This window comes from Tachysurus vachellii, chromosome 16 (assembly GCF_030014155.1).
Source record: "Tachysurus vachellii isolate PV-2020 chromosome 16, HZAU_Pvac_v1, whole genome shotgun sequence".
Taxonomy (NCBI): domain Eukaryota; kingdom Metazoa; phylum Chordata; class Actinopteri; order Siluriformes; family Bagridae; genus Tachysurus; species Tachysurus vachellii.
Window position 1 is genome coordinate 10747724 of NC_083475.1, and position 21804 is coordinate 10769527.

The 21804-nt window shown below is 40.1% G+C and overlaps 2 protein-coding genes across 3 annotated transcripts in view; both read left to right on the forward strand.

The window, feature by feature from the left end:
- Positions 1-308: 308 nt before the first annotated feature.
- On the forward strand, positions 309-16707 carry LOC132859087 (ATP-binding cassette sub-family D member 2). Its single transcript, XM_060889671.1, has 10 exons — positions 309-1454; positions 2076-2256; positions 2599-2720; positions 7669-7837; positions 9908-10002; positions 10461-10606; positions 11354-11499; positions 12454-12538; positions 12623-12748; positions 14152-16707. The coding sequence occupies exons 1-10, from the start codon at positions 501-503 to the stop codon at positions 14366-14368; spliced, it is 2241 nt and encodes a 746-aa protein (XP_060745654.1). The 5' UTR covers positions 309-500; the 3' UTR covers positions 14369-16707.
- A 1525-nt stretch (positions 16708-18232) lies between these two features.
- The window catches only part of LOC132859086 (kinesin-like protein KIF21A), a 37469-nt gene continuing 33897 nt past the window's right edge, over positions 18233-21804 (forward strand). For both annotated transcript variants that reach the window (XM_060889669.1, XM_060889670.1), the window contains exon 1: positions 18233-18531. In XM_060889669.1, the coding sequence (XP_060745652.1) occupies positions 18488-18531 (44 nt within the window). In that variant the 5' untranslated portion in view covers positions 18233-18487. The remainder of the gene's footprint in view (positions 18532-21804) is intronic.

The window sequence follows — 21804 nt, forward strand, 5'->3', positions numbered from 1 at the left end:
ACAGTTACCCAGTAAGGCTCACGCAGTTACCCAGTAAGGCTCACGCAGTTACCCAGTAAGGCTCACGCAGTTACCCAGTAAGGCTCAGGCAGCAGACTGCATGCCTTTTAAATGTATACGGTATGATAACTTATTGTGTCGTTCGCCAAAGAGTCGAGTCTGAAGTGAACGTTCAAAATATCAAAATATAGCAAAACAAAAGAATCATGGCATTTGGGACTCTAGAGAGTCGACTCTAAGCTGACTCACTGATCATTTGGTTCAGCCGGAATTCCCATCACTAAGCTCCAAGATCACAACTCGTACAGTCATGTCACGGATGTGCCCAATCCTATTCTTCGAAGGCGTGGCGAACTAGAAACGCCGCATCGTAACCGGAGTGACGGAAAGGAACAAATAACGGCGCTGCAGCAAAGCGGCGCACGGAACAGCGTGAATGAGGATTTGTTCAACCTGATGGAAGTGGATTAGAGAGATCCGGTGTGAATACAGGAGTAAAAATGACCAGTATACTGCATGCAGCGTCTAAGGTGAAATGGAATAAGAGCGCAGCGGCCAGGCGAGCTGTGTTTCTCGCGGCTGCTGCATATGGATTAAAAACCCTTTACCCCATCATCTACAAACGGATCGGTAAACGCACAGAGCCCAAAAGCACAGCTAACGGAAACCGTGAGCAGAATGGACTAGTGTTGACGCATAGATCCATATTAGAAAGCGTTTCCGGTCCAGATGACCATCACAGACCGCCTGGCGTGGACGCGCGCTTCTTTAGACAGATCCTCGATGTTCTCAGAATAATATTTCCGAAGCTCGCGACCCGAGAACTGGCCTTGCTCTGCTTACACTCGGCGGCTCTTGTATCGCGGACATTTCTGTCAATCTATGTGGCCGGCTTGGATGGCAAAATTGTCAAGAGCATCGTGGAGAAACGGCCGCGCAGCTTCATCGTCAAGCTCATGAAGTGGCTGCTTGTTGCCGTTCCTGCTACATTCGTAAACAGCGCGATCCGCTACCTGGAGGGGAAGCTTGCACTGGCCTTGCGCACGCGCCTGGTGGAACGCGCCTATGCGACCTACTTCACCGGGCAGACGTACTACCGTGTGGCGAACATGGACGCGAGGCTGGCCAATCCAGACCACTCTCTCACGGAGGACGTAGCGATGTTTGCGCAGTCTGTCGCGCGCCTGTACTCCAACCTCACCAAGCCAGTGCTAGATGTGGTCCTGACCTCGTACACGCTCATCCAGACCGCGAGGTCGCGCGGTGCAGGGGCCACAGGGCCCACGCTGCTAGCCGGGCTCGTGGTGTTCATCACTGCCAAAGTGCTGCGCTGGTGTTCCCCGACGTTCGGCCAGCTCGTGGCTGAGGAGGCGCGCAGGAAGGGGCACCTGCGTCACGCCCACTCAAGGATCATCGCTCAAGCAGAGGAGATTGCCTTCTACGGAGGGCACAAGGTGAGTCCTTGGCTAAAGTGTTACTGTACATTCATAAGCAGTTGTAGTCATTAGTATGCGTTCTGCATCACGTCTAGCTCTCTTATCCAAAATATCCATAAGTTAGAGTGAGTGGCCTTTAACCAAGATATTCATATACCTGCTTTCCTGGTCCTGATCTGCATGATATTGTGAATATAAACACATTCCTACTTTGTATAATTTAGCCTGATATCTTAGTGCCATGCTGGAGAACTCAGAGGAAACCCATGCAGACATATACAGAAACTGTACACAGACAGTAACCTGAGCTTAGAATTAAACCAGGAACTCTGGAGCTTTGAGTCAGCTAGCTTTATATTATTTATGTTTTTGTAAGTGTTAATTGCACAGAGAACCAATCCAACCCTGAAAGAAATTATTAAACAAGTAAAAAAAAATAATTAAACCTCATAATAGTAGTTTCAGCACTAATACAACAATTTGATAAGCAACAGTAAGTGTAAGTGTTGTTAAGCACGCCAGTTATTAATTCATGTTGGAATTAATTAATCGTTATTAATTAATTAATGTTGGTGCACCCCTGATTCGGTGATGCTAGAACTTTGGCACTTGTCAACCTTTTTCTTTTCAATGGGGCAGGTAGAGATGCTGCAGCTGCAGAAGTGCTACAAGGCTCTTGCTGAGCAGATGAATCTGATCCTGTCCAAGCGTCTATGGTACATCATGGTCGAACAGTTTCTCATGAAATACGTTTGGAGTGGATGTGGACTTGTTATGGTGGCTGTCCCTATTATCACTGCCACCGGTTTTGCTGACAACGGTAAGCATCTTAGTTGATTTCATTTGCTGTATTTTTACAGTTTCAGTAGTAACCAAGCTTTCTTAAGACACATGTCTAATTGGTTACTAAAGACGTAAACATTTTGAAGTTTTATTAAAAAACATGGCCTGTTTAATAAAGGAATCAATAAATAAAATACACAGAAGGGTTATGCAGACACATTTCGCAGACATAATCAAATGAGTGTCCTCTGTTAGAGCTGAAACACGAACATATGACAACTCCTGAATTACAATGATTTCAGAATTGTAATTCCAAAAGTGTGTGCTATTGTTGAAGTTGGTTAATGTTTGAAACTTGAAATGATGTTCTTCCTTATAGAACTTGCAGATGGCCAAACACAAGTGTTAGTGAGCGAGAGGACAGAAGCCTTCACGACTGCACGCAATCTTCTAGCCTCAGGGGCAGATGCCATTGAGAGGATCATGTCCTCCTACAAAGAGGTAAGACGAGTACCTGTGTTCTTCCTCACAGACACCAACCCTGATACTGAAATTTGTAACCCACATAGTATTATTTAATCAGGGAACAAACATAGAACAATAATTTTAGCTGTTTCTGTTTCTTTTGTTTAAATATTGGTCAATAAAAGTGTGCAAATGCATGTTTATGGAGTAGGCTACTAGTTTTGCTAACAACGTTAGCTATTTGACTAAATTACGTGTGTTAGCTAGCAAGTAGGGATCCTGTGAAGAACATTTTGTTTCACTTTCTGAAAAGTGCTTTTGTACAGCTCAAGAATATGAATATTTTATTGATACTGCATCTGACTTTTGTACGAGTGTGTAAGTGTGCACTCTATCAGACAAATTCCAATATCAGTATTAATGCATCCCTAAAACAGCTACTAAAGCAATTATTGAATGGAAATAATTTTTGTAACATGATGAACAGGGGGGCATGGTGGCTTAGTGGTTAGCACGTTTGCCTCACACCTCCAGGGTTGGGGTTCGATTCCCGCCTCCGCCTTGTGTGTGCGGAGTTTGCATGTTCTCCCTGTGCCTCGGGGGATTCCTCCGGGTACTCCGGTTTCCTCCCCGGTCCAAAGACATGCATGGTAGGTTGATTGGCATCTCTGGAAAATTGTCCGTAGTGTGTGATTGCGTGAGTGAATGAGAGTGTGTGTGCCCTGCGATGGCTCCGTCCAGGGTGTATTCTACCTTTTAGCTGTTTCTGTTTCTTTTGTTTAAATATTGGTCAATAAAAGTGTGCAAATGCATGTTTATGGAGTAGGCTACTAGTTTTGCTAACAACGTTAGCTATTTGACTAAATTACGTTTAGCTGTTTCTGTTTCTTTTGTTTAAATATTGGTCAATAAAAGTGTGCAAATGCATGTTTATGGAGTAGGCTACTAGTTTTGCTAACAACGTTAGCTATTTGACTAAATTACGTGTGTTAGCTAGCAAGTAGGGATCCTGTGAAGAAAATTTTGTTTCACTTTCTGAAAAGTGCTTTTGTACAGCTCAAGAATATGAATATTTTATTGATACTGCATCTGACTTTCGTACGAGTGTGTAAGTGTGCACTCTATCAGACAAATTCCAATATCAGTATTAATGCATCCCTAAAACAGCTACTAAAGCAATTATTGAATGGAAATAATTTTTGTAACATGATGAACAGGGGGGCATGGTGGCTTAGTGGTTAGCACGTTTGCCTCACACCTCCAGGGTTGGGGTTCGATTCCTGCCTCCGCCTTGTGTGTGCGGAGTTTGCATGTTCTCCCTGTGCCTCGGGGGTTTCCTCCGGGTACTCCGGTTTCCTCCCCGGTCCAAAGACATGCATGGTAGGTTGATTGGCATCTCTGAAAAAATTGTCCGTAGTGTGTGATTGCATGAGTGAATGAGAGTGTGTGTGCCCTGCGATGGCTCCGTCCAGGGTGTATTCTACCTTGATGCCCGATGACGCCTGAGATAGGCACAGGCTCCCCGTGACCCAAGGTAGTTCGGATAAGCGGTAGAAAATGAATGAATGAATGAACATGATGAACATTTTTATACATACTCAAATGAAAGGCACATCTATAGCTGTGAATCAGTGCTAAATGTTTTGATGCAGCTCAACACATTTGAGTATAGTGAAAATCTCAGTCAGATGTAATGGGAAAAACTGTTTTAGAAGTTGTGGCTGTTTTAGTGGCGCTGAGAGGCACAGAGTCTATGACCACTGCAGGAACGACTTCTCTGGGGCTGTTAGGAACAATGGTTGTAATCTCTTTCTCTGGGACAGAGGTGCATAATAGCCATGCTGCCTTCCTTTAAGACTGATAGGTATAGTGGCTACAGAGAGACTAGGTATCCTTCCTTGAGATTGCATAGTGTCCTCACTCACTCACCTCATGTCCTTACTTCCCTCACAGAAGCTCATAGGTACAGAGGCCACACCTATTTACTCTGAAGGCCATACTTCCTCTCAGGGACTGACAGGTTCAGAAGCAGTATCTTTCTCACAGTGACTGGCAGGCATACAAGCCACTCCTCCTTTTCATATTAAAGGGCACATAAAATTCTGCAAGAGGAAGAGAATCAGGAAATCTGTATAATTCACAAAATGCTCATACTAAACAAAACACTCTGTTCAAAACACATACTCTAACTATCAGGGTGTCACCCAAAAGATGGGTATTTTTATGAGTCCGTTTTTGCTGAAGGCTTCTTCCTAATGTTGGCTCAGGGAATCTAAATCCTCTAAAGATGCTTTATGTTATTGTGTACTGTTTAAAATTTCTAAATAAATATATATTGTACTTAATTTTATTCACGGTTGACTCCCAGTACCAATGGGATTCAGAGGGAGTGTAGCTTACTGTGTACTAATAAAAGGCCCCAGAGAGAGAGAGAGAGAGAGAGAGAGAGAGAGAGAGAGAGAGATGTTAAAGAGCTGTGAGTCTTTTAGCTAGTCTACATGCTGTGTAGATCTCTTTTTGAAACAGAATTTAATTCCCATTTCTTGGAAAGCTGTAAATTATCATTTTATGTAATGTTTTTTTTTTTGATTGATTGATTAAATACACATACACATTAACCTGCATTTTGTTTGTTTTTGCTTGCCCCAGAAATGTTAAAATGAATTAAAAAAAAACCAGAACCCAGATGGCAGTGCTTTAGTGACTGAACAGACTGAACATAACTCCTTTGTGACCCTCTCTAGAGAAAATTCATGAAATGGTTTGGAATTAAAGGTACAAAATTATCTGCAAAATTTGGTGAATAACAGGAAAACAATATTGAAACCCCGTTTAAGGATTCTGAGAGGAAACTTTTCAGCCATGTCAGACTGTATTTACTTGTAATAGAAGCTGATGAAGGATGATGCCTTCATTAATGTGAAAAAAGTTGGGAAAAGGAACTCAAGGACAAAAGGCAGAACCTGTTGGCAGGTCAGGAAATCTGAGTGCCAGTAAGTCTGAGAAATTGCACACGTGTGGGTCTGGGGCAACCACCAAACCTTGATGGAAAAAAGGAACCCAGTTTGAAATGAAAACTTAACATAGACTGCTATGTAGGTTTGCCTCAGATCTGTATATAAAGCCACTCACTGTAGACAGGTGGCATGGTATCCCTGGCATAGGCATGTGTAGTGTTCTCAGGGATGGCCCACAGGTAGAGCAGTAGAGGCAATGGATGGTGCATCTAACTCCATGCGCTCAATGCATCCAGTCATGTTGTTGGCCAAACTGCCTAATTGTGTAGGACACAGTGCCTGGTTTCATACCTCCTACTGACTCCACTAGCCAAAACATTTACAGTTTCAGGGACTTGTTTGATAAAGGCAGCAAATTCTTTGACTCACTTATAACCTGGGTCTCCATAAAACTTTTTTTTCTGGTAAGCCATCACAGAAGACAAGATACACTTTACGCTCTCTCATTTATCTTCAGTAACTGTTCTGTCTCATTCAGAGTTATGGTGGATTCAGAGCTAATTAAACCAGAAACATACATTAAACAAAATTCTGTAATAACACTAGGATTTATTTTTCTATCAAAAAAGTTTCACGGTGTTTGTGTCACTCTAGCAGTGACATACAGTAACATACCCTGCAGAGTATAAAACAGTAACATACCCTGCAGAGTCTTACAATGAATATAAGAAAAACCATAGAAGGGTTTGAGAAAAAGTTGACAGGTACTGTACAAAATGCTTAGTAATATTTCATGATTAACATAGAACAGGTGAGCATAGACTGGGAAATAAACCACAGTAAGGATGGGGCAGAGACAAGACCAAAACATAAATTCATTCATTCATTCATTCATTTCTACCGCTTATCCGAACTACCTCGGGTCACGGGGAGCCTGTGCCTATCTCAGGCGTCATCGGGCATCAAGGCAGGATACACCCTGGACGGAGTGCCAACCCATCGCAGACCAAAACATAAAGTAAAGCAAAAACAGAATGGTATACAATTTAAGCTGTGTTGCAATGTGAGGATGGCATGAAATGTAACAAGCATAATTACAGCTAAATTAGAGGGTGAGACTACATTAGTATGTAACCTAGATAGAATTATGCTAAATTATACAAGAATAATTCAGAGTAGTTCCCCTGGTGGTCCAGCAGCAGGATCCTGAGCTCTCACTGCCATGGCCCGGGTTTGCTTTCCGCACTGGAGAGAACGAATAATGCCAGTCCCAGTATGTGGACCAGGTGATCTGCTGTCGTGGCCCTGAAGAATGAGCATTTTAAAAAAACAAGATACAAGAATAATTCATAATAGTTCTCAATGTTCTGAATGTGCTTACCTTTAGGAATCCATTCCACCTTTAGAAAGCATTCTTGTTCACAACTTAACATGCCATGATGGCAGCAGTACTGAGCATAGCACTGGATCTTTTTTGCTTTCAAGCATCATTAGCTTTAAAGGATGTGATATTTCAGCAAGATCAGCCTTCCTTTTGTTCCTGTATTGCTTTGGTATCTGGATATCTCACTTAAAGGTGGCTTTAGTCTGATGTATTGGCTGTAGAATACTATTGGTTTACATACTGCTGGAGAAACTACTATACCATCAGTTTATAAGCAGCACTTCAAGCCTACATCACAAATGCTCAAATTCGAATATTTTTCTGTCAAAAAAATATTAAAGAGAGGCTCCCTGACAACCCTTTTCAATTAAAGGATAAGAAAATGCTTTGAATGCAGGGAAAACTATGCTTCTCAAACTTAATACTAATAAAATAGCTAATTAAGAAGCAAATAAATCAATAGCATATTTTTTTCCCTTAGGCATTTAAATTAATGATCTGTACAATACCTTTTTTTGCAGTGAGCATTTGTATATTAACTCAAGAATTAATAAATAGCTGAATTAATTCTTGGAAACTGAAATAAGGCAGGGATATGTGCAGGGTGACCACCAACTGACTAAACTCTTCTTTTGGTCCACAGGTCACTGAGCTGGCCGGATACACGGCCCGTGTTCACAACATGTTCCTGGTGTTTGAGGAGGTGCAGAGAGGTGTGTATAAGCGTCCACTGGTCTCTGCAACTGCAGCAGCTGGAGAGAATGGGGGTGGCAAGCCTGAGCTTCACATTGATGGTCCACTAGAGATCACAGGTACATCAATAACCCATGGGAATGAATCATATAAATGTCTTTATAACATTTGCCCTTTTCTAAAGCAGAAGGCCACATGATTCAGAACCAAGTAGAAAACTGTGGTATCATAGATAGAAATATTTGAGTTAACTGGATCATGTCATGTTTATAAATATGCCATGAAAAGATTAGTTTAGCAGCAAACACAAACAGGGAGCCTTTTTCTGCTTGATAAACAGAAGTGTGTGTCATATCAGCGGATGACGTAACAGAGCAATAACAAAGCAAACAAAAACTGATTGCTCAGAGGCAATTAGCGAGCTCAAATTAAATGAATTTCTAATCTGTAGTTAGATGTCATGGTTGCAGACACAAGCTCAGAATTTGTATTAGAATCAGAATTTGCAATGCCTAACATGAAACATATATTGGTGGCATTGTCATGGTTTCTGTAGCTATTAAAACTGTAGTGATTTGAAGACAGACACAAGATATCCTATTTGGATGACTGAAAATCCCAACATCTAATTACTGCCATATACACATATCACTTTCTATACTGCTGTAAAGCTTCTTTGATGCAATGTCCATTGCTAAAAGTGCTATACAAATAAATTTAATTGAATAGAATTTAATTGGGGGGCACGGTGGCTTAGTGGTTAGCACGTTCGCCTCACACCTCCAGGGTTGGGGGTTCGATTCCCGCCTCCGCCTTGTGTGTGTAGAGTTTGCATGTTCTCCCCATGCCTCGGGGGTTTCCTCCGGGTACTCCGGTTTCCTCCCCCGGTCCAAAGACATTCATGGTAGGTTGATTGGCATCTCTGAAAAAATTGTCCGTAGTGTGTGATTGCATGAGTGAATGAGTGTGTCTGTGTGTGTGCCATGCAATGGGTTGGCACTCCGTCCAGGGTGTATCCTGCCTTGATGCCCAATGACGCCTGAGATAGGCACAGGCTCCCCGTGACCCGAGGTAGTTCGGATAAGCTGTAGAAGATGAATGAATGAATGAATGAATAGAATTTAATTGGGGGGCATGGTGGCTTAGTGGTTAGTACGTTCGCCTCACACCTCCAGGGTTGGGGGTTCGATTCCTGCCTCCGCCTTGTGTGTGTAGAGTTTGCATGTTCTCCCCGTGCCTCGGGGGTTTCCTCCGGGTACTCCGGTTTCCTCCCCCGGTCCAAAGACATGCATGGTAGGTTGATTGGCATCTCTGGAAAATTGTCCGTAGTGTGTGGTTGCGTGAGTGAATGAGAGTGTGTGTGTGTGTGTGCCCTGCGATGGGTTGGCACTCCGTCCAGGGTGTATCCTGCCTTGATGCCCAATGACACATGAGATAGGCACAGGCTCCCCGTGACCCGAGGTAGTTCGGATAAGCGGTAGAAGATGAGTGAGTGAGAGTGAGTGAGAATTTAATTGAAAACACTCTGTGGAGGTGACTTCCGAACAGGGCTGACCAGGAGGGCTTCATTGTCTGCTGAGTGTCTCTGTGAAACCACTGAAGCATGTACAGGTATCAGTGGTTGACTCTGCAGAAACTTGCTCATCTGTACATGTGTCCTTTGCCATTTTATATTCTTTCTGCTTCTGCTGGAGGCTGAGTAATTGCTGCCGCACTCATTGGCTGCCAGTTGTGTGCCTCTGCCACCCCGCCTTGTAGCCATGTGCTCCTTTGCTCTCTACAGCCTGAGGGGTGCGGAAGTTGTGTCATTTCATGACGTCCATTCGGTTATTTAATGTAAATATCATTATTTTTCATACAGTGCTTTTTGGTGTACGAGATGTATGGGTTTAACTGTTTAGGATAGTCTCTCTAAAAGCATTCTGTTGTGAGAAAAATGTTAACAGTTATAGGAATAGTTATAGCTCAATTGCAGTTTAGATGAGCATCCAGGGACAGTAATTGGATCTGTAGATGTAGTGCAAATTACTTTATAGCTGTGCAATTTATGTTTTTTATGGCTGCTATTCTAACATATTTAAAATGTTTTCCTAACAACAAAGGATTATTAAAAAATTATAGATTTTACTGTTGCTCAGTTTAAAAAAAATAAATCTTATGATTTATTTTGGATTTTCTTTCCCTTTTAGGAAATGTGATTGATGTGGATAAGGGTATAGTGTGTGAGAGTGTTCCCATCATCACTCCAAACGGGGATGTTGTTGTGTCCAGCCTGAACTTTAAGGTAAGAAGAAGGACACATCCCTTGTTTTGTACAGCACATACTTTAAAGCCTCAGTTAATACTGTGTCAAATATCTACTGAAGTAGATTTTGGACTTCACCAGTGAAAACAACCTGGTAGAAACATGTCTAAATAACAAATAAGAACATTTCCTCTCAGGGAGCTAACCCAGCCACTGAGGAGTCAACTCTCAGTGCCAGTCCCAAGCCCAGATAAAATGGGAGTGTTGCGTCAGGAAGGGCATCTGGCTTAAACCTGTGCCAGATCAAATATGCTGACCAGATGATTCACTGCGGAGATCCCGAGCAGGGAGCAGCTGAAAGAACAACAACAACTTCAATCAGTTTGTTAAAAATAAAGTGTGTTTTGTATATTCCAGGGGAAAAAGGTTAAAAGAAAAGGTCATAATAATAAGAAAAATAAAAAAAAACGTGTGTCTGTGTGTTGCATGGTGTGTAGGTAGACGAGGGTATGCACCTGCTGATCACAGGACCTAATGGCTGTGGGAAAAGCTCTCTCTTCCGTATCCTCAGTGGTCTCTGGCCTGTGTACAGTGGCATGTTGCACAAACCTGCTCCGCAACACATGTTCTATATCCCACAAAGGTGAGCGCACACACACACACACACACACACACACAGATGCAATTACAAATGCTCTTCTAATATATGTGCAGGAATACAGTACTCATTGACATTCAGACACATTGTCCATATACTTATGCAAACACGTGCATGTCCATTCACACAAACATTCATACACACTGACTGCAACACACACACTGTGACAGATACTCCACCACAGCAGTGGTGTAGTCCATGCAGTGTAACAGGAGCGAGACAGTAATTGAAGCTGGAAGATGCTGCTGAGAACAGGAAACCTGAGCTCTCACTAGTGAAATATTTAGCAGGCTCACACATACCACTTTGGATTAAAGTGAATATTCGGTATTAAACAACAAGTATTATTTTGCATTTCTTTTTTGTCTTCTTCTTCTTCTTCTTCTTCTTCTTCTTCCATTTTATTGTACAATATTTTATTTTAAAATTCATTATTTTTTAATTAATCATTTATTAACACCATGTTTCTTTAAGAAGGGGGCTTTCTACAGTATTGTCAGTGAATATTTGACAGGCAACAGGAATATAATGCTTCTTTAATTTTCTATTTTTATTTAATTATTGTCATGCAAAAAAATAGAAATGGTGATGAATTTAATTGTTCAACCTTATTTTTATTTTGTGAGCACTGACAGGGCACATTCATACGATCCTCAGCTCAAGAACAGACATGTACAGACATGTAACTCTTTGTTGCAGCTGTCAGACTGTGAATGTGAATCCTCTTTACAGGCCTTACATGTCTATTGGGACACTGCGTGATCAGGTGACGTACCCTGACTCTGTGGAGGACATGCATGAAAAAGGTTATAGAGACAAAGACCTAGAAGACATTCTGGATATTGTCAACCTCAAACACATCGTTACCCGAGAAGGAGGTACGCTGATCTTTGCTGCTCCTAAATAACTTTTACTGAACTACATTTGAAAAGCCCTTCTGATCCACAAAAAGCGTTTTGTAATGACACTGAAGCTTAATGAGCTTGTTCAGGGTTGGTGAATGGGATGCAGATGTGTGTGTGTGTGTGTGTGTGTGTGTGTGTGTGTGTGTGTGTGTGTGTGAATGAGTGCTTTCAAGATAGAAGTAATTCAACCACTGTATTAGACCGTTTTTACATTTGTGTATTATTAATCTTTAATATTTATTGCACTTGTGTGAAAGAACTCAGGATGAGGGTGATTATTTTTAATCATATGTGAGTCAGGTCCAAAATTACTGGTACCCTTGGTGTAAAAAAAGTCTTTGTAGTTAATCAGCATAAAAAAAAATGTTAGCGTTTATAACTCTTTAGAAAAGCAAACATCAGCCAGCTAATATTATATACACTTACCATCTAATACACACTGAGTCTATCCGAGTCTCAGAATATTCTCACAATACACAACAACTGCAAGAACATGTATTTTTGGAAAAGTGTGTAATATAAAGATATTGCATGTAAATAAGATTTTGTGACTTCTGTTTGCGTTTGCGGGGCACGGTGGCTTAGTGGTTAGCACGTTCACCTCCAGGGTCGGGGTTCGATTCCCGCCTCCACCTTGTGTGTGTGGAGTTTGCATGTTCTCCCCGTGCCTCTGGGGTTTCCTCCGGGTACTCCGGTTTCCTCCCCGGTCCAAAGACATGCATGGTAGGTTGATTGGCATCTCTGGAAAAATTGTCCGTAGTGTGTGATTTCGTGAGTGAATGTGCCCTGTGATGGGTTGGCACTCCGTCCAGGGTGTATCCTGCCTTGATGCCCGATGACGCCTGAGATAGGCACAGGCTCCCCGTGACCTGAGGTAGTTCGGATAAGCGGTAGAAGATGAGTGAGAGAGAGTGTTTGCGTTTGCAGGTTGGGAAGCAGAGGTGGACTGGAAAGATGTGCTCTCAGGAGGAGAGAAGCAGCGGATGGGCATGGCTCGGATGTTCTACCACAAGTAAGATAAATGATACTCATTACGGGGGCAAAATCATCAATGTATGCTTTAACTTTGTCTTAATATCCGAAATTCTCTCTTTAGGCCCAAATATGCCCTGCTAGATGAGTGCACAAGTGCTGTTAGTATTGACGTGGAGGGTAAAATATTCCAGGCTGCAAAGGATGCTGGGATCTCCTTGCTGTCTATTACACATAGGCCCTCTCTGTGGTAAGGTCTAGGAATGTCTAGGCAAAATTTCAGTTTCATTGTTTAGATGTTGTTAAAAGCCCCGATTCTGCCTTTACAGCGTTCCTGTTGGGTGAAAATGTGAAACCATGAATGGGCCACAATACATGATTCATTTTTTTTGTTTCTTTGCTTCTATGATCAGTTAGTAGCTTTAACTTTATAGTAAATACCAAAAGGATTTTAAAAATATTTCTTTCTAGCGTTTCAATCATCTAATACAACTATAGCCTTAATTAGTCTTTATTTAAATAAGGGGTTGATAACTACAATACACTATTACTAACATTTATCAGTCACAGCATAAGAATACATCAATCTTGCCATAACATAAAACCACTGACAGGTGAAGTGAATAATGTTGATTACATTGTTACAGTGACACTTGTCAAGGGGATATATTAGGCAGCAAGTTAACAGTCAGTACATAAAGCTGATGTGTTGGAAGCAGGAAAACTGGGCAAGTGTAAGAATCTGATGGCTAGATGATGGCTTCATAGCTTTTCCAAAACAACAGGTATTGTGCAGTATGCGATTGTTTTTACCTTTCTGGTACAAGGAAGGACAAACGGTCAACCAGCAACAGGATCACTGATGCTTGTGGGGAGCAAAAGCTGAGCCCTTTTGGTTCAATTCCACAGAGGCGCTACTGTAGAACAATTTGCTGAATAAGCTATTGCTGGCTATGATAGCAAGGTGTCAGGACGCACAGTGTGCTGCAGTGTCAGAGCTGCTTTTGCAGCATAAGGGGGACTGACACAAAATTACGCAGTTATTAGACAGGGCTGGTGTATGTGCTTAAGTCAATTATTGTTTTAACATCAGATACCCAACCTAACATAAAGTATTATATTCTATATACTTTACATTTTTTACTGTTTTGCACATTTTCACAATAATATATCAGTGTGACTGAAGGTCTCACTGGAGGAGGATCTTACCTGCAAGTTAATTTCTCAATCATCAAATTAAAAAAAGGCCAGTGTCCATTGGATATCTATCAAAATGACACACAGAGATGCTAAATTCATTTCACTTGCCATGTTTTCATGAATTTAATTATGTGTGTTTTCACTGAGTTTTCACTGATTATGCTCAGTATGTTTTCAGATAATGGACTCAAAAATGTTAGGCTTAAACGCCTACAAATTAGGGACTTGACTCTTTTTGGGATCTAATTAGTATCCCACAACGAGCTTCATAAAATAGACAATTTTAAGCTATTTTTATTACAGAAGTTTGTCAATAACTTGTTGCAGCTCTATTGGGTTCTATTATTATTTAAGCCATTCATAAAAAAGATGTTTTTAATTAATAACTTTCTTATTAAATTAATGTTAATGTTAGCTCACATTGTTGCATTTTATTCTTGACACGTGGTACAGGAAGTACCACACACACCTTCTGCAGTTTGACGGTGAGGGAGGTTGGCGATTCGAGCAGTTGGATACAGCTACCCGGCTCTCTCTCACTGAGGAGAAACAGCGTCTGGAGTCTCAGCTCGCCGGCATTCCCAAGATGCAACAGAGACTGAATGAACTGTGTAAGATTCTGGGTGAGGACTCTGTGCTGAAGACAAATGAGTCCAATGATGGGGAATAAGAGACAGGGAGCTAGAGTTACAGCATACGCACACTGCACGCCAGACAATAGTAACTCGCAAAAAGTCCCAACTCCCAAAGTGTGAGTTAGGTTCTGCCACTCACTATCCCATAATTCCTTCCATATTTATTCACTACTCCAAATTGACAAATGAATGGGAGGAAAATTTCAGTAAGCACATATTTTTAAACCATCCTTAATACTACCTGCAGTTCCTGCAGTGATTTTTAAAGTTTGTTGCTTTTGAAAAAAATGCCATTTTATTATCTTCTTTTCCCATATGGAAAATCTCGAATGTCTTAGCTATGCTTTATCTCAGAGTTCAGAGATCATTTCAGCTAAGCTGTTTGTAATTATATGTTAGCAGTATAATTTGCTGATTCAGACAATAGGATTGATTGTAACATATTTGTGACTTTTTATTGTTGTACATGTCATACCGTGACGATGACATCTATCTCTGCTTCTTTTTGGAAATATCTGTTCCTTCTTATTGTTTTGTTCTTTCTAGTGACTTAACTGTGACTTAACCCTTAACAGCTGATTTCTCACCCTTAAATATGAAGTCTAGTTTAATATTTGTTTAGTAATAGTTATTTTGTGACTAATTGGTGCTATAATTTATCATTTGCTTTTGTCAGTGACTCGTTCAATTAGTAAGCATCTTTCAGTATCAGCAATTGAACTTTGAGCTTTTGTGTTTTGTGACGTGACAGAAGAGACCTTGTTTCAAATATTCTTACATTCATCTTCAGTAACAATTTTATCCTGGTCAGGGGTGTTATGGATCTCGGGGACACAGTGGATGCAGCAGAAACACACTATGGGACACTAGTCCAATGCAGGGCACCATGCACACACATATATTCACACCTAAAGGGAAATTTATTATAGCCGGTCTACCTACAAGCTTGTTTTTGTTGTATGGGAGGAAACAGGAGAACCCAGGTTAACTCCACCAATCATTCTGAGTGACTCTAGCTCACGATCAAACTGGCAACCTTGGACCTGTGAGTCAGCATCACAGTGCTGCTCCACTGTGCTGCACAATCATCATATATATATATATATACGCACACAATGCATATATGAGCTACTAGGCTGTTGATATGATCTTTTCATTGTGCTGCTTTTTGGAATCTGTACCCCAGCATGACAGGGATGGAGAACTTCCATGGCCAGCTCTGGCACTGATACCCCAGAACATGTATAATTTACACAGGTAAATGGTGTGACATGGTTAAGATGAATCCATAAGCACTTTGGCAATAACCCAGAAGACAAGATGGTTCTTTTACTTTTAGTGTTTTCCTGACAACAAGCCTGATCCTGCCAAAATTTATGTTTTGATTTATCCTCTGCTTTGGTGTAAATGTTGCAGGGCCGAGAAAAAAAATGTGTCTTATATTCTGGACAATCTGATAAATAATAGACTGCAGGCTGATTATGGCCATTTTGTGCCCTTAGTTCAGGAATTATAGGCTTCTGTCACCCATTCATTTTTAGCCCAGACAGAACTTTATAATATTAAGGTTATATATTTTTTTTGTTGTTATTGTTGATGTTGTTTTTTTTTACAGTTCTCCCAAAACGCGCAATCATGTCTGTCTCCAGATGGACTAATATACTGTGAATTTTGTCAATGCTGATTTGATGATTGCCTGTCAGTGACTTATGAGCAAATGCATTTTAATGCATTGCTCTCAAGCTTGACATTATGTGGTTTGACTTTAATAGCCTTGATTATATACTGTACAAATGTTTTCTGCTTTGCAAACTCAAGTTCAGGAAGTTTAGATGCTATTTTCTTTACTGAATAATTGTTTCTGGTATATGAAACATTCTGGATACCAGATACTTTGGCATTAGAGATTATTTTTATTTCTTTATTTCTGCTTTCAGTATCTGTATCAGGGCCTGTGTCATTTTCTTCAGTAGGACTTAATATTTACATAACATTGATTTCAAATGTGTAATTCTGGAACTGTAAATAGACAGGATTTTATATGTTTGAAACTTATGTGGTCTCATATATTTTGACTGGCTTATATTTTGCCAATACAGACGTATCAGAGATGTTTTTCTGATGTGATGAATTTACAATTTACTATAATGATTGGTGCCTGGATACATGTCAGCATGTTTTTGCAAAGTCTTTTTAAGGCCAGTTCTGATTATTAATTATTTTTATTCCTGAAAAATTCAAATATATCCTGTTAGGAATATAACTTGGAATGGACATACTGTCATTTTGCATGTCATAATACATCCATCTTTTGTCTAACGTGGAGGACTATGTAAGGTTTGAAACATTGCCTGTTACGTATCTAAACAAAGAACTGAAATGTTGAGTATAGTAAATAAGTAAATAAGCATTAACATGTGTACAGGTTGTCTTATTTCAGGGTTATTAAAAGCCTGTACTTCATATTGAAAGTAGCTGTTGCTCTAGTGTAAATCTTAGTGTTCATTCATTCATTCATCTTCTACCGCTTATCCGAACTACCTCGGGTCACGGGGAGCCTGTGCCTATCTCAGGCGTCATCGGGCATCAAGGCAGGAAACACCCTGGACGGAGTGCCAACCCATCGCAGGGCACACACACACACACACACACTCATTCACTAAGCCTCTAAGCCACCGTGCCCCCCTAAATCTTAGTGTAATAGTCTAATTTTGGGTCACTGCCTGAGAAAGATGTCTGATCTGATCTTTTCACATGCATAAAAGCTTTTTTCTTTACACTTATTAGTAGCTTCAGATTAACTGTAAGTAAATGTATCCTTAGAAACCACTTAGAAACCTTTGAGCTGTTTGTTTGGATGAATAGTGAGGTGTCCGTTTTACTTTCAGCTGTGTGCACAATGCAATTACAGGCAGCCGGTTATTATGAAAAATAGAAATACATCTTTATACTGAAGCATTAGGGAGATCAGGTACTAATGTTAGCTAATGTGATGTTGGGCGAGGAGGTCTGGGTTGCAGTCAGTGTTTCAGTTCATCCAAAAGGTGTGAGTTTGAGGTGCAGGACAATAAAATTTGGCAAAGCATGTCTTCTGTGAGATTTCTTTAAAGATGCTTTGTGCCATTGAATTGAATTGAATTGAATTGAATTGAATTGAATTGACATTTCATTTAACTGAAGAAAAAAAAAACATTTAAAAAGTTGGAAGAGGTTTGGATTTTTTAGTCCCAGTGAAGGAACATTTTAATGCTACAGAAAAAAAAAATCCTTATCCGTATGTGCTTCTAAATTTGTGGCAACATTTTGGAGAAGGAACACGTACGGGTGAAAGTGAATAGGCTATAGGATGTAAACATAAATCATGTCTATTAAATTCGTCTATTTGTTTACAGATATTCACCTAAACTATTATTCTAACGCTGTTTAATTTGTTCCCTAATGCTGTAAAACTGCTGCTGATCTGTGCAGTACTACATGATGGTCACCAGGCTGTGGTGTTGTTCTGATAAAGCTTATAGCAGTGGGATTTCTTTGTATTTGTTATGTTATCTTATGTCTGTATGTAAGAAGGAAATAAAAAATAAATCAATCAATCAATTCCTAATATATAAATAAAAAATATAAATGATGCCCCTAAGGGTTCAGTAGAAGTGATCCCTGTTTATTATGCTATATAACACCATTTAAATTTCCCTTTACATATCACATGTTCCAAAGCTCCTGATATAAGTGGCTTATAACTTACGGTGTATGAATCAATGTTTTTTGTTTTTTTTTTCCACCATAATAAGCGCACATTAGCGTCTAATTTGTGATTGGTCGATCAATCGTCGGCATGTTTCGTAGCAGGCCGGAGGGTGTGGCTTAATGACGTTTAACTCTCATTAAGACACGCCTACTGGGCCAAACGACTCCGCTCGAGCGCACTGCGAGGCTTAGCTGTCGTTGCTTGGAGACGCGACATGGGGAACTGATTATAAAATAAAGCTAGTAAACATGAATGATTATTTATTTCTAACAGAAATACAAAGCGAGGAAAGGACGAGCAGCATGGCAGAATAAAAGAAGAATAAGACTCCGCGTCTGTAGCTACCTGCTTTAATCCGATCACAAGGAATATTCTGTATGTGTGTTTATTCTGCTGGATTTGGATCATGACGACCGGACAGGATGAAAGTTCTGTTCGAGTGGCTTTAAGGTAGGTCTGTAGTCCCTAAATGTCCTCTTTCTGTCCCGATGATCCACTGATGCTGTATTTAAGCACCGCCTTTTCTCCATGTACCTGCTATTATTCAGTAACAAAGACTCTGACATGGAGGATTCAGGATCAGACAGCATCCTGAATCCCTTTAACTCACTACATAGACTATTGTGTACTGCACTGTGTAATCTGCCTCTCTAGATAGTAGGAAGAAATGTAGGATCCAGCCTAAGGCTTTATTTCTGTTGGAGAAGGTGTGCCTTTACTTACATATACTTTGAATATTTCTAATTTGCATATTGCTTTTGTAGCATAATGCATCCTGATCTACTTGGCTGTCTAAATATCACAAAGCATTGCATATTCATTTTTCATTTACAGCGTAGAAAAGATTCCAGTATTCAGGTGTTCGTTCGCATTAAATGTCACTGTCAGTACTGGTATTTAAACTCATCATTTTCCCCATAAGCTTAACTACAGAGCTTTTGTGCACATGAGACCGACAGAATGATGAAGAAGATTTTAATCACATAATTTACAGCTCGAACTGAACTGTAATTACAGTTTTTGAGGAATTGCAGTCTTGGTTTATTGTATTTTAGCTATTAAGTCCACTTTAGAAATGTAGCCGGTGGATTAAACGTAATGAAAAGCACTTGCTGTGTTTGGGACCAAGAGGTTAGTGCAGATTTTACTGTAGCTACTTCTTAAAGAGTTCAAGTTTTTTTTTTTTCTGCTGCTTAGAGAAGCTTTGAGCTAACAGTGCAACAGTAAAGATTAATAGGAAGAAAATCAATCTAAAAAGTAAGGAATAAAAATTCCTATAAATTAAAGAGCAAGAAATATACTTATATAAAGTTTTGCGTATCTTTTCAGCGATATCCAACGTCATATTAAAGAGAAATACAGCATGGAAAAGTGGCCACAGCAAAGGTTGGACCACATGGTTTGGGAAAATGACATAATTGAGTTACTACAGAGTAATATACATCTCTCAACACAGTTAGCTGCCTAACAGACAGGAGAATTTCATCATAAAACAAATCAAAGATGAAATTAAAGATTAAAATGCAAGTTGTTCAGTCTGGATTTTTATTTTCTGGATATTTAAATTGCAAATTGTCACCAAACCTGTGCGGACTAAAGCCGCAACGGCCAAAAACGTGAATGTGTGCATATGTACAATATAACACAGGTGAAAAGAGAGAAGAAATGTTACACAAAGCCACCTATGAAAACATCTGTGATGTATAGAGAAAATGAAAGAAGCTCAATAGCACAGGTACTAAAACAGGAAGCAGATAGAGGCCTATATTGTGTGCTTTTGTCATTGAAGAAGGCACTGTTCAGGACAAAAGCCTTGCAGCCAGGCTCAGGTTACTTTATTCTAGCATGACTGCTCAGCTCCAGTTACCAGAGTCAGACTTTGACCCAGCATGCGGTTTGTTGTTTGTTTTCGACTTGGGCCTAATGTCACCTACTGCACGCTCTGTGTTTAGTAAATGCTTGGGTGTTCGTATGAAAACATCTTTGCATAGCAAACACCAGATAAAGAGGGAGCTAAGGTGAAATGTGAACGAACAGAGAGCACAGACAGGTGCACATAGTTAAAAAACCAGTGGATTGTTATAACATGCACTCTTGTACTCTTTTATTATGAGCTCTTTTACATATTGGACATTGAATTTGTTTGTGTTCAAGAGCTTCAGTGCTTTCAGTGCTCTCATAGATGAAGGCTGCCACAAGAGACAAACTGTGTTTTGACATGATCCAGGGTATTTGGTAGCCTAGTGGTTAAGGTGTTGGGCTGCCAATCGCGAGGTTGTGAGTTTGATCCCAGGTCCACCAAGCTGCCACTGTTGGGCCCCTGAGCAAGGCCCTTAACCCGATTGCTCAGTTGTACAAAAAAATGAGATAATGTGCATTGTCTAATAAACCGTCTAATCATCAATATGTTATGTTGACACTGATTTGCATTTGTCAATGGCAGGTTGCTTTATTAATTTAGGATTAATGATGCATATTCATCCTGTGACCTTTATGTCAAGCCCTATGTCAGTCAGATGGGCCTCCTGTCAGTCATTTTATAGATCCTGTGGGCGGGGTTTTGTAAACATGGGTGGGAATGGGAGAGTGGACTCAAGGAGAAAAAAAAATTAAAATGTAAATAACAACATTTTATTTTCGTTCTTAAAGCTCTTAAAGGCTGTTTCTCTTGAAGGTTTGTGTGTTTAGTGTGGGCATCATGTACTGGTTACATCAGCACATTTTTTTTCATATTCAGTTTCATTTATCTGGGCCACATCTTCAATGTTGTTCAAAAACTCATTAGTCATACATCGTACATTAGTACATAATCTCATTATAGTCAACGTGTCCAGTGTTCAGTGAACTTCAGTGTTTGCTTTGCACAGCCAATACAAAGCAAATTCAACCAGTTTCTTAGTAATGCTGAAGCTGGTGTCTGAACCTCCCTTGGAATTTTAACTGGATTGTAGCATACCAAGTGTAACATTGTGATAATCCACGCCTGTCTGTGCTTGCTGGAGCTATGACATGTGTTAACATCACCTCATCCATGTTGGGTTAATGACAGAAATTCATTAGTGTACTAGCTATGTCTCTAATGCAGGAAAGACATATAGCTCTGTTCCTGACATTGAGGATCATGTACCGTGTTCAGTGCTTTTCTCAGACCTTGAGAACTGAAATAAAATACTGCATTAACGTTATACAACACAAAAAGCTTTATTCACATAACACACAGGAGGAAGTTGGGGTCAAAGTGCAGGGTGAAGAATGTACAGATGAGAGTTAACACATCACACCAGCATTTTCGATCCAGTACACTTGTACCTGTAGCGGATGTGGGGGAAAAAAAACACAGATGAGAAGAATGAATACATTCTGACTTGAAAGACACTTGTAATAAATTATTATACATTATATATTACATGATTGAAAACTGTACATAAAATATTTTTGTATTACAACCAAAATTGAGAAAGGGGAAAATTGCATTTAACGGTTTGTGGCACAGAAGCACCATGGATGTTTTGACAGACAGTTACTGATTACTATCTAAACTGAATAGGCACATGCAATAGGATCAACAACGTGATCAATACATAATCTGAATTTAACATCAAACAATAAGGACATGCCAGAAAGTTTTACTAAAGTTTTATCTTTCAGTAAACATAGATGTGGGACAAGGCTGACACCAAAAATATAGATCAACTGACTATATTTGTAAGGAATAAGCATCCG